Source organism: Psammomys obesus, unplaced genomic scaffold (genome assembly GCF_907164565.1).
Source record: "Psammomys obesus unplaced genomic scaffold, mPsaObe1.curated_primary_1811, whole genome shotgun sequence".
NCBI lineage: Eukaryota > Metazoa > Chordata > Mammalia > Rodentia > Muridae > Psammomys > Psammomys obesus.
In genome coordinates, this window is record NW_026592510.1 from 24,538,002 (window position 1) to 24,550,450 (window position 12,449).

General features: G+C 44.4%; 1 protein-coding gene across 2 annotated transcripts; it reads left to right on the forward strand.

Annotated features, from left to right (window-relative positions):
- The first annotated feature begins 307 nt into the window (after positions 1-307).
- On the forward strand, positions 308-12,068 carry Ms4a8 (membrane spanning 4-domains A8). 2 transcript variants are annotated; one of them, XM_055614181.1, is made up of 7 exons: positions 308-404; positions 1,664-1,883; positions 5,030-5,152; positions 7,427-7,486; positions 8,269-8,406; positions 10,922-11,035; positions 11,609-12,068. In XM_055614181.1, exons 2-7 carry the CDS (start codon positions 1,665-1,667, stop codon positions 11,711-11,713), a joined length of 759 nt encoding a protein of 252 aa, XP_055470156.1. In that variant the 5' UTR covers positions 308-404; position 1,664; the 3' UTR covers positions 11,714-12,068. The 2 variants fall into 2 exon arrangements, with proteins under 2 accessions (XP_055470156.1, XP_055470157.1); XM_055614182.1 differs by lacking the exon at positions 5,030-5,152.
- Positions 12,069-12,449: the final 381 nt, after the last annotated feature.

Sequence of the window (12,449 nt, forward strand, 5' to 3'; positions counted from 1 at the left end):
TCTCTTTGTGTTCTCCTGGGACCACTTATCTCTTTGTCATGAAATTGAGTCAACCTGTCCTCTATTTCAGTTCAGTACATCAGGCCCTGAACATCCAGATCATTCTTGTCTTCCAGAGCACCCAGCACAACCTCATCTCTCCATTCAGGCACCAGGAAACCCTTGACAGATTAAACTTACTTAATTGCTTTAGTGACAAAAGCAGGAAGGAAATGTGGGTGCGGAAGCTCTAAGCAACTGCTGACCTAGCCCTCAACCAGGAAGAAGTGGAGAGGACTTTGGATTATTCTAAATGAATCACCCAACTGCACAGGGAACAGCCATTCTCTCAGGAGGTCAGTCGCCTGCAGCAGGGAGTTGGAAACAGGAGCAACAGAGAATTACCTGGCCACAGGCACAGTAAGGTGAGTATACACGATAGAGTGTTTGTACTGATGGCTGGGGAATGGAGATAGGGGGTTTGTGCCAAATGAGCTGTGGAGAATGTGAGTAGATGAAAGATGTTAAAAGAACATAGTGTATTCATTTTATTGTGTCTGCTCCAAAAAACAAAATGGAAGAAGGAAATAACTTTTTAAAGGCAAAGCAAGTCTTGATAACCTGAGTCTGATATCTGGGACCCACATGGTGGAAGGAGAGAATCAAGTCCTACCAGTTATCCTCTGACCTTCAAGTGTGTGACAAGGAACACACATACACACATAAACTACACTGATAACAGACTTCCCTTGAGCACAGTGAGCTTCATTTTTTCAAGTACATGGCACTGGAAAAGTCAAAGCTACTCTCCCACTCTCAGTTTCCTTTTCCAAAATCTAAGAGGATTGAACTCAGTATTTTCCAAGAGTCCTTCCACTTGTGGAACTCCAGGATCAGATAGTTCTAATGCATGCAAACCAGGATCATAACTGTAGGCGGCAAGCTCTGCTAAAGAAGGTTTAACATTGTCTCTCAGATGGAATTAACAAGTATGTGGGGTTGAATTGCTCAAGCAAAAGTCATTCTCAGTTATTCTAAGGCGTTTAATGTCCTGTGTGTGTGTGTGTGTGTGTGTGTGTGTGTGTGTGTGCACATATGTGTGCTCCTGCGTGTACACATATGAGTGAGCAAGCACATCTGTGCTCATGTGTATGGAGGCCACAGTTCTATGTTGGGTGCCTTACTCCTTTGCTCTCCATCTTGTCTTTCAGACTGGCACGAGCTGGCCTAGAGGGTGTGCCTCTCCTGCTGCAGCTCTGAACTCACAGGCGCATTTGGCAATAAAGACAATTAACTATAAAGTTGTTCATATTCTTACTAATTTTTGTTATTACACATCATTTACTTACTGTGTATGGCCACCCGTGTGCCGCTAAATGTGTTTGGAAATTAGAGGACAAATTCTGGGAGTCGGTACTCTCTTTTCAGCATGTGAGTCTCAGGGTCCAAACCCAAGTCATCAGCAACAAGTGCCTTTACTTACTGAGTCCTCTCACTGGCCCTACAGTTAGCTTTTCATAAAAGGTGCTGGACATCCAAACTCATATTCTAACGCTCCTTGAGCAAGAAGCTACTGAGTGAGCAATCTCCCCAGCCTCCTGGAGTCATTTTAAAATGTAAACACGTGTATAAGTGATGAGTGTTTCCATTGCATTTATTCTTCTTTTTTTTTTTTTTTCATCAGCATGAATCCAATTACTTCTCCGGGCCCCATGGCCAACTCTGTATATGTGGTGGCACCCCCTAACAGTTATCCTGCGGCCCCGGGAACCGTGCCTCAGGTGCCTCTGTACACAACCAACCTGCCTCAAATCCATGTGGTTTCTGCTAATCCACCTGGTTTGGTGCCAGCTGTAACTGAGCTGCCTTCCCAGAAAGTCTTGAAAAAAGGCCAAGTCCTAGGGGTAAGTAAAAGTCTATTTGAACAATACAGCCAGTCCTGATGACACCTGATAGGCTAGGGTCAGATGGAAGGGGAGGAGGACCTCCCCTATCAGTGGACTTGGAGAGAGGCATGGGATAAGATGAGGGAGGGAGAGTGGGATTGGGAAGAAATGAGGGAGGGAGCTACAGCTGGGATACAAAATGAGTAAACTGTAATTAATATAAAAATAAAAATTTAATTAAAAAAAGTCCAGTTGGTGAGCCAGAGGCCACACACTACAGAGAGAGGAAAGCAGAGACATGAGATAAACAAATAAGAAGTCCAAATATGGGGCCAGGGAATAGGATAGTTCAGTTGGTAAAGTGTTTAATGAAGTGTCTGCAAGCTGAGCGCCATCCCCAGAACCCACCTTACGTAAGCTGGCTGTGGAAACAGAAACAGGAAGGCAAAAATGGGTAGATCCCTGCAGCAATCTGTCTAGCTAGCTTAGCTTACCTGGTGAGTTCTAGGCTAGCGAGGGACCTTGTCTCTAAAAATAACAACAACAAAGAAAATAAATGGTTCTTGTGGAATGATGATACCCAACATAGATGTTAGCCTTACCATACATGGCCTCACACATGCATACACACACAAATGCAGGATCCACACACCCAATGAACACACACACATATAAATACACATGCATGCACATATACACACAAATGCTTGCATGAATACATACATACAAAAAAAAAAGAAAGAAAAGAAACTTTAAATAAAGCAGGTGGTGCTGGCTTAGCCAAACCCAGGTCTGTTGACAATCTCTGCATCACAAGGAGCCTCAGCTTTGAAGTTTCTGATCTGGGTGTTTAGGAAAAAAGAATAAACCAAAAAGCAGTGTTCTTGAATGTAGAACCTTTTGCCTCTATATATTTGCTTCCGATAGTTTGGGAAGAAAGAAAGTCCAACAAGGACAAAGTTTCCCAAAGATGTAATGGAGCCCAGGGTTGCTGAATCAAGCCTTTGCCCAAAGCAGAAAGAAGGAAAGCAGGCGAGGGAAGCAGCAGTTCCTGAAAGGCTGGCCTGGAGAGTACAAGGGAGCCCATTTCATTGCATAGCCCTGAACGACAAGCGTTGACTGAGATTCAGACTGCCTATGTTCCAGTCCCAGCTCGTGCTCTAATCTTGTTTGGGGAATTCTAAAAAGAGACTATATATATATATATATATATATATATATATATATATGTTTAAAAAAAAAACACCCAATGGTCCATTTCTGAGACTTTATCCCCCAAATATACCAATATACACAAGAAATGTGTCCATATACGCTTATTTGCTGCCTCGTTGCTTACAAAGACAGAGGATGGAAGCAACCAAACTATTCCAGCTCTGTCTCTGTTGCTGTGGTAAACACTGATGAAAAGCAACAGATGGGAGGAAGAAGTTTGTCTGGCTTACAGTTCCAGGTTAGCAAGGAAGTCCAAACAGAAATTTGAAGAGGTTACATCACATCCACAGTCAAGAGCAGAGGGAACCAAACATATCTACGCTGCCTTCTTGCTCTCATATTGCTCTCTTCTATCCTATATAGTTCAGGACCCCCTTCTAGGAAATAGTGCTGGTCGCAATGAACTGGGTCTTCCTACATGGGTCAGCAATGGAGACAGTCCCACTCAGGCATCCCCATGGTCTAACCTAATGTAGACAGTTCTTTGTTAAGACTGTCTTCCCGGGTGGTTCTAGGTTGTGTCAAGTTTATAGTTAAAACTAACCAGCGCACTATCCATCAGCTTAACACTAGTCAAACCACTGTGTTGTGCTTATAACATAAAGAATGTTATGGAACTATGAAGAGAACAAGGAAGCTCTTTGTGCAATGACTGGGTCTTGCTCCAACATATGTCATTAATGTACCACTAGTATGAACCTAAGTAAACAAAATAAATGCTTTTTGTGTCATGCCTGCAGGACACACACACACACATGCATACAGGACAGTATCTGTATTAGCTTCTAATGGCTGCTATAATAAAGTACAATAAACTGATGGCCAAGAAGAGCAGAGATGCATTTTCTCACAGTTCTGGAGAACAGATAACCAAGATCAGAGTCCCACTGAAGGCATGAAGGAATGATCTCTTCCCAATCTTCCTCCTACTTCCTAGTAGGTCCTTATCTTGATATATCATCACTTTAGTTCTCACATGGCTGTTCGTTTTATTCTGTCTCTTGGGGTAGGCCTTGGAGTCAGAGTTCTGAATTTTCATAACTTTTTTTTAAAGTAATGGCTCTGGTAATATTGGACTGAGGCTCACCCTATCCCAGCATAACCTCCTCTTGAGCCATGACATCAGCAATATCTCTAAAGTCATATTCAGAGAAACTAGAACATCAATACCTGAATTTGGTGGTAAAGCAAGGAAGTATGCAGGCAAAAAAAATTATATAGCTGAACAGAAGACTGTGTATGATATAAAATACTAGTGGTCACCTCACCCCTTCCACATCAGTGTTACAACTATGCCCCGAGACTCCAGGATACCCCTAGAAAATATTCTGACAGAGCTAGTGAGTGGGGAAGTGGCTACGTTAACAAAGTGTCTGCCACACTAACATAAGGACCTGGGTTCAGACCTCAAGTAACCACGTAAAAACTAGGTATGACAGCACAAGCCCGTAATACCAGCCCTGGGGAGATGGAGACAAGAGGATCCCTGGAGAGTGCTGGCCAGCCATGTTAGCCTATTGGTGAGCTCCAGGTATGATGAGCACTCCTGTCTCAGAAAAAACAGGATGGGAAGCGACTGACGTCAATTTCTAGCTTCCACTCACACACACATACACACACATATGCACATGTATGCACACATGCATGCAATAAACACACACACACACACACACACGCCAAGAAAATTTAATGACCCAAGATATGCTCATGATGAAGCATTAAGTTAATAAGGTGCAGAGACACCGTTTCTATGTTACCAAGATACATGCTTGAAGAATAATAGAAGAGGTGGGGGTTATTACGGATAGCTTTAATTTTATTATTATGTTTCTCACATTATCTTTTAGACCAGGGAAACCAAATTAGTATTAAAATATAAAGGAAGTACAAAAATAAAGGCAAGATCAGGGCTCAAAGGCGACGGCTTCAGCTTGTGGCTCTCCTGACAGGCCATCCAGATCCTGATTGGCCTGGTGCACATTGGCCTGGGATCCATCATGTTCACCAACCTCTACGGCAATTTTGTGCCTATCTCCCTCTACGGAGGTTTCCCCTTCTGGGGAGGCATCTGGGTGAGTAGCTCCAGTCCGATGCTCAGGGTAGCCTCATCAAGCTGTCGGGGAATCTGGAGGTGTTTGCTCAAATATCTGAGCTGGAGAAGGAGTTGGGAACACAGTGCCATAGACTACGAAGCTCCCAGCTTCCAACTGTGTTCTCTCCCAGTTCGGAAAGCCAGACACCCAAGACCAGCTTGTCAGCTTGTAGCCTCCACTGAGGTCTCTCTGACCTTACAGTTAGCCATCTTCGCCTGGTGTCTTCCCTTTGTGTTAGTGCCTGTCTCATTTCCTAACCTCTTTGTTGTCGCTTTAAACTGGCATACAAAGGAGCGGGTTCATCACTGCAGTTTCACTCACACTTTGTTCTTATTTGTCTTCTCGCTGGCACTTCCCTCCCTTGCTCCCCTGCTTCCCTCCCACTTGACCCCTTCCTTCCCTCAATACCTCCCTGGTTTGTTTGTTTGTTTGTTTAATTTCTATTCCTTAATAAAAATACCCTTACAAAACAACAAAGGGGAAGAAAGGGTTTGTTTTACTTTATAACTCCAGGCTACAGTGCTTTATTGCAGAGAAGTCAAGGTGGGGGGAACTTGAAAGAGCTAGTCACACCAGAGCCATAGTCAAGAGCAAAGAGAAATGAACGCATGCAGCTCACTTTCTGTGCTTGCTTGTGCTCAACTCAGTTTCTCAACTCTGACACAGTCAGGAACCCCGCCTGAAGAACGGTGCTGCCCACAGTGACTTTTTGCTCCCCATATCAATTAACTTAAGTTAATCCTCCCCAGACACATCCACAGGTCAAACAGATGTAGACAAGCGCTCATTGAGACTGTCTTCCCAGATGATCTAGGGAATGTCAGGTTGACAATTCATCACACTCCCCTTCTGCTCTCATGTCACAGGGTATTCTGTCGCTTTCATTTGCCATCAGCCTTATGATCGCTTCTTGGCTTTCACACACACGCACACACACACCACAATCTGCCTATGAGAAATTTAGATTTTTATTTATTTCACTTAACATGATAATTTCTAGTTCATCCATTTTTATTGCTAACCTCCACTCATAAGAATGCTAACTGCTGGGCATAATAGAACACTCTGAAGGCAGAAACAGGAGGATCTCTGTGAGTTCAAGTCCAGTCAGGTCCATATATGGAGCTCCAGGCCAGCCAGGGCTACATATAAAACCCTGTCTATTGTCACAGTCTGAGGTTCTAGGGTTAGGTATTTGAAAATATAAAACTGGAGATCACGCATGACTAACACATTATATCTGGGGCAAAACATTCCATAATTTTTGAAACATTAAAATTAAATGTTACATAAAAAAAAAAAACCTGGGGATCACAGATAAAGTTATAGCCCTACAGGGCTGTACCCACCAAAGACCAAGGTATTTCTTCCAGATCATCAACCTGGAAACAGCAGCATTTAACTCACAAAGAAAATGATACATGGCTTTTATTAGATTCTCAAGGTGATCTGTGACTCCACAAAAATGTTAATCCTTCCTCCATGTCTGTTTATTGCCTTTGGACACTCTCATTCTTTTCCTGGTACTGTCCCAACACACACACACACACACACACACACTACTCTGCCCCTCTCCAACTTTTTTTTTCTCTGTTTTTTATCACCTACCTATAACTCAAATACAAGTTTTCCCATAAATATCTAAACTCCCAAATGACCTTAAAAGTCAACCAATGTCAACCTTTCCCAAACAACAATAATACAACAGACTGGCACATTGCAATTCCCACAGTCTCATCAGCCTGCAGAACCATAAGAACACAGCAGAGCAGTCATACCCTTCCCTCTTCCCTCCAGAGCCCCACACCTCATGAATCCTGAGAGAAAACCTGGAAAGCAACAGATGGTGAACATGTGTAAATGAACAGTGGGAAATGGGCTAATGTCGATTGACTGCTCTAAACGATACACAGTGAATGTGAAACATAAGTTATAACAATGATGCCTAAAAGGATATGAATGTTCACATTTTTTTTTCAGATGAGGAAATAAAGACTCAGAGAAATTAAGTGACTCACCGGGTTTCAAACCAAATTTTAAAACCTATTCTGGTGAATCCTAAAATCCTGATTATCCCAATACTGCCCTGTCCCTTGGCAAGTCTGCACACACGTTATCTACCATGGTAGATCTGGCATCTACATAAGTAATTCTGTATGCGGGAGAATGTATGCACTCTCAGAACCAGATTTCTAAGGAAGAGAGGGTATCCTGGTACCTAACCCTTGCTAAGTTCCCAATCTTGTGCACAAGTTTATCATTTCAGGATCTTTCTCGGTGTCAGCAGAAACTCAAGCCAATTCCCCTTGCCTGGTAAGTCATATTCTGAGGCTGTCTGTCTTAGCTGGGGACCTACAGTGTCACAGTGGAAAATATGACCAAAAGGCAACCCTTCCCTTACTCTTACACCACTAAGAAAGGGACATAGGGCACGCTCAGGAAGGCTAACTCTCGCATGCAGGCCACACACGCAGGCGACTTATATAGGGAACGGACAATGGTGCCACCACTGTTGAGGTGACAGAATGAGAAGAAAGCCAGCAGGAGAAAGGACTAGCTTGCGAAGGAGGCCTTCAATGGAGGAGAAACAAAGCTCCCGGGTACCAGAGACATACTACACAGAACAAGGAACTGTGCGTGCCCACAGCATGTAGAGCAGGTGTCCAGCCATTCCTGCAGGGGCCAGTAAAGGTCCCAAACACCTGCTGCACCAACAAATCCGACCCACGTGGACAGAGCTTTTTGTGCCTCCCCAGAAATGGACCAACAGCTCTGCTTCCTTGATGAGCAGGTTGCCCAGAGTAACTGTCTCCTGGTCAACAGGAGTCCTACAATCAGAGGAGCTCTGTTAGAAAATATCCAGTAAGAGAAGTTTAACACACCTGGACACACCTTTCTGTGCACAGTCCAGAATCATAAAGCGCTTCATACCGCCGAACTCTGACTTTTATAAATGGTTGTGACGGTAAAGGTTATGTGGTTATGTGCCGTCTATGCGAACGCAGCACGGAAGGGGAAGGGGTGCTTTGTTGATCCTGCAGGTCTGAGCTACGCTCATCTTCCTTTCCCACCTTGACCCCGTGTGTCTTTCCCAGCTGAATGGCAGTGTGGGCTTGAACATCTTCAGCGCCATCTGTTCTGCAGTGGGCATCATACTCTTCATCGTGGACATCTGCCTCTCGAGATCATATGTGTACCCCGGTGATTACCCCAACCAGTACAACTGGGGTACGGTAAGTGTCCTCAACCGAAGAGCTCTGCCTTCATTCCGCTATGTTCAGACCATGCTAGAAAGGGCCTGGCAACCAAGCCTTTCCAGTGAGCACTGGAAGAAAAGGAAGTGCTCTAGGGAGTCAGGACAGGATTTAAAGTCCTCAGCTCTTACTGCCTTTGTAAAATTGTACCTGCCTTGTAGCCCTGAGGGGGAAAAAAAAATCAACATAATGAGCACAGATAACAGTGCATTAGCAGCCCTCCATGGCCTCAGATTTCCTGCCTGCTATGTGGACCGGGGTTCAAAAAACATTTGTTTCTCCTTTGAAGACTTTTTGTTTAGTTTTTTAGTTTTTACTACAAAGCTCTGGGTTTCATCGTGACACATACCTGTCACCCTCCTCAGCTGTTCCCTTTCTGTACTATCCCTTCCCCCCCCCCCACCCCGTCCAACCTCCACCTTCCATTGGTTCCCTCCCCCCAACATATACCAATAAGTCAAAGCTTCTGCTTTATTTCTAGTTTTTTATTTTTTAAGATTTTTTTATCCTGTGCATACAAGTGTTTTGCCCACATGTACATCTGTGTACTACACATATGCCTGGTTCCCATGGAGGTCAGAAGAGTCCCTTGGGTCTCCTGAGCCACCATGTGAGTGCTGGGAACTACACCTAGGCCATCAGCAAAAGCAGCCAGTGATAGCAAACACAAAACATCTTTCCATTCCCCACCTCCTCTATGATGTTTTCCTCCCTTCCCATGATCCCTCTTCTAATGTTGTGACCTACAACACGAACACACACACACACACACACACACATACACACACACACACTAAAATCTAGGTTCCACATATGAGACAAAGCATGCACCATTCATCTTGCTGAATCCTGCTTATTTCTCTTAACATAATGACTTCTAGTTGCAGACATTTTCTTGCAAATGTTAGGATGTACACAAGACCAGGACCTACAACAGCCCATCATAGGGGGAGGCTAGGACTGCCAGATCCGAACAAACTTTTTCTGCAGAGCCGGATGGGCTTTTGGGCTTTGTAGGACATACAATTCCTGTCAAGATGCAGCAGGTCTTTAGCGTCCATAGAAAACAGTAAATTAGTGCCTTCGACAACAATAGGATCAGCTCCAACAACTGTCACTTTCTCACCTGTACTAGCAACCAGCATCGTCTAACAGAAGCAGAATATGGGCTGCATATATAATTTCAAATCCTCCTCTTGCCACATTAAAAATGCAACTCATTTTTTTTTAATCATATACTCTTAAAAGAAGAAATGATGACTGAGGGAGGTCTGGACCTGTAGAGACAGGCTCTGATGCAGGCTTTGTCCGCTATAGTGGAGACTCAGCTCCAGCTCTCAGTAGATGAGAGGGCCTAGGAAGAGTGATTAATGCACAGACAGACAGCACAATAGAGAGTTTGGGAATCTTTTAGGCTCATGTAGCAGAATAGAGGGTCAGTCTTAGAGGTCTTGGGGGAAGGGAGGAGGCTGCAGTTCACTGCATAAAAATGTGGCAAAAGGAACGGAAAGGGCTTTACATTTCCAAGAAGGGAGGAAGAATTCTTACTAATGTGGGAAGATGTGGGAGAAATGAGGGCAGGGCCACATTCAGTTTAGGTATAAGAAGGGTCAGGGATATTTTCATTTTGAGTGGTAGCCCTTTGAAATCTAAGTTATGTTTTACACTAACAACACATCTCAGTTTGGGCCTCAGCAGCCACAGGGGACTGTGACCCTGAGCTAAATAAATAGACAGCTTTGGACATGTTCTCTCAACCTACCAAAGGACCACAGCACCACCCCCTTCTCCCTTCTAACCATCCCCTCCATTTTCTTAGAGATTTTCTATCAGCACATAAGCACACTTTTGTTTTTTTCCATCTCACAAAGCAACTCCATCATTCAGTTGCTGGAGACAAAACTGGGGTAAGGAGGGTGTGGGAAGAAGGCAGGTGAATTTCCAAAGAAGAACTAACTATATTCTTCTCTCACACCACAGCTGGTTCCTTACAGAATCCAACTGGTTCTTCTGTGGAAATGCACCTAGAATCTGACCATGTTTTCCACCTTCTCCACCGCAGAGTTGGCCCTTACCACTGCATCTCTCTCCTCAGACACTGAAACAGCCTCTCCCTGCTCCTTCACCTGACACCCACCCCCTGCTACCCTGGCCTCCTCAAAGTTCTCTTCAGCATGGCATCCAGCCTGATCCCTTTGACAAGAAAGATCGTGTGTATTCTCTGCTCATCCCATTTTACTAAGAAATTACTCCTGATGCAAGCATTTTTGGCATTTCCTTAACCACTGAATCTCTTTCCCATAAAGGGTATTGCAGTGGATGATAAAATAACAATTTTCCACCCACGCTTTAGCCCCACAAAGACCTGGAGGATGTTTGCCCCAATAAGGCTCAGGGAGTGAGACTTTGTCAAGGCCAGACAGATGGCCCACTGCATAGTCTCGTCAAATGCTTGGCCCAGCACTAAAGCCCTCTAGATTTCTTCTGATTCCAGGGTACAGCCGTGGCTATTTCAAGTACACTGCTCATCTTCTGCCTCTTGGAGCTCAGCATTGCCAGTGTGTCTTCCCACTTTGGCTGCCAGGTGACCTGCTGTAACTACAACAATGTGAGTCCTGGGGCTCCTTTGTGGGTGGAAATATACTCCAAAATGATAGATCTTGTTCCTGCTAAAGAGGAGGAAGTGAAAAAATACCTACAGGTCTTGGTGTTTGTCTCTAATTAGCCTTCCTTAATGAGGTATGTTAGTCTACTGTCTGTTGTTATCACTAGGCTGGGTACTTTATAAAATAAAGAGGTTTACTTGCCTCTCAGCTCTAGTATCTGGAGTATCTAAAGAGCATTGCCCCAGGGGACTCAGAGCAGGGGCTCTCTCTCCCTGAGTCATATAACACAGCAGAAAAGGAAAAGGAAGTGCCCCGTCTTAGAAAGGTTCAAGCATGTGAGCTACCCTCGCTTTATCACGGCATCCTGTGAAAACTAGCCTGCTCCCTGAGTCAAGCGTAGATCCATCCATGAAAGTGGTACCCACAGCCTGATCAACAGCCACCAGACCTCACCTCTTACTGGTTCCTTCACCTCAGCAGCACCATGTTGGAATGTTGGCTTCCAGCAACAAGCCTCCGGAGGACTACTCCAGCCTTAGTGCACTGTGGACCTACTGTGTGCCTTTGTTTTTCAGGTACCCGTGGTCATCCCAAATGTCTATGCAACAAACACAGTGGTCTTCCCAGAACCATCAAACCCAGTACCAAGTTATTCCAATGGAGCTCAAGACCCCAAATAAATGAAGCTGAAGATTCTAGAAGAATCTTCCATGTGACATTCTCTCCTGCCTAGGCTCCTGTAAGCCAGGGTCTTCCTTTCCTGACAAACTGGGGGAAATGTCTTTCTTATGGCTTATATTGTGGACTCCTGCTTCAGTTCACCCTGACAAATCCTACCTGCTCTCTAGGGAGATTGAAATGGATTTAAACAAAGATGTCCTGTCAGGACACATGAGCCTTTACCACAGCCTTGGTGGACACACATCCATGGATTGCCTGCCTAGGGGAGTTCACAGGGTGAAAAAAATAGCTATTTCATCATCTAAACTTTTCTCTGTCAGTCATTCAATCATTTAATAAATTGAGCATCGGAAATGTCCAAGGCTCCATTTGTGGCAGATATGAACATGGTGTAGTTCTTGACTTCATGGATAAGCAAACTGCTAGCCTCAGAAAGAGAGAAAAAAATAAAAACAAATCTGTTTTTGCTGATCCAGGGCAGTACGTAGGGGAAGAAAACACAGAAGAAGCACAAAGATGGGCACAATTGACTCTGTCAGTGACGCAACAAGAAGTTTGGGTAGCACAGCACAAGGCTGGCTGAATGGCAGCATTTGACTAGGCTGTTAAAGGGCAGTGAGGGCTTCTAGCTGTAGTGAGGAAGCATAGAATTTGTGAGACCGCTAGAGAGGGCCAGCCTCCAAAATTGCTAGTCAGTTTGTACACTGGCACCCCTGAGTTTTCTAAGCTAAATTT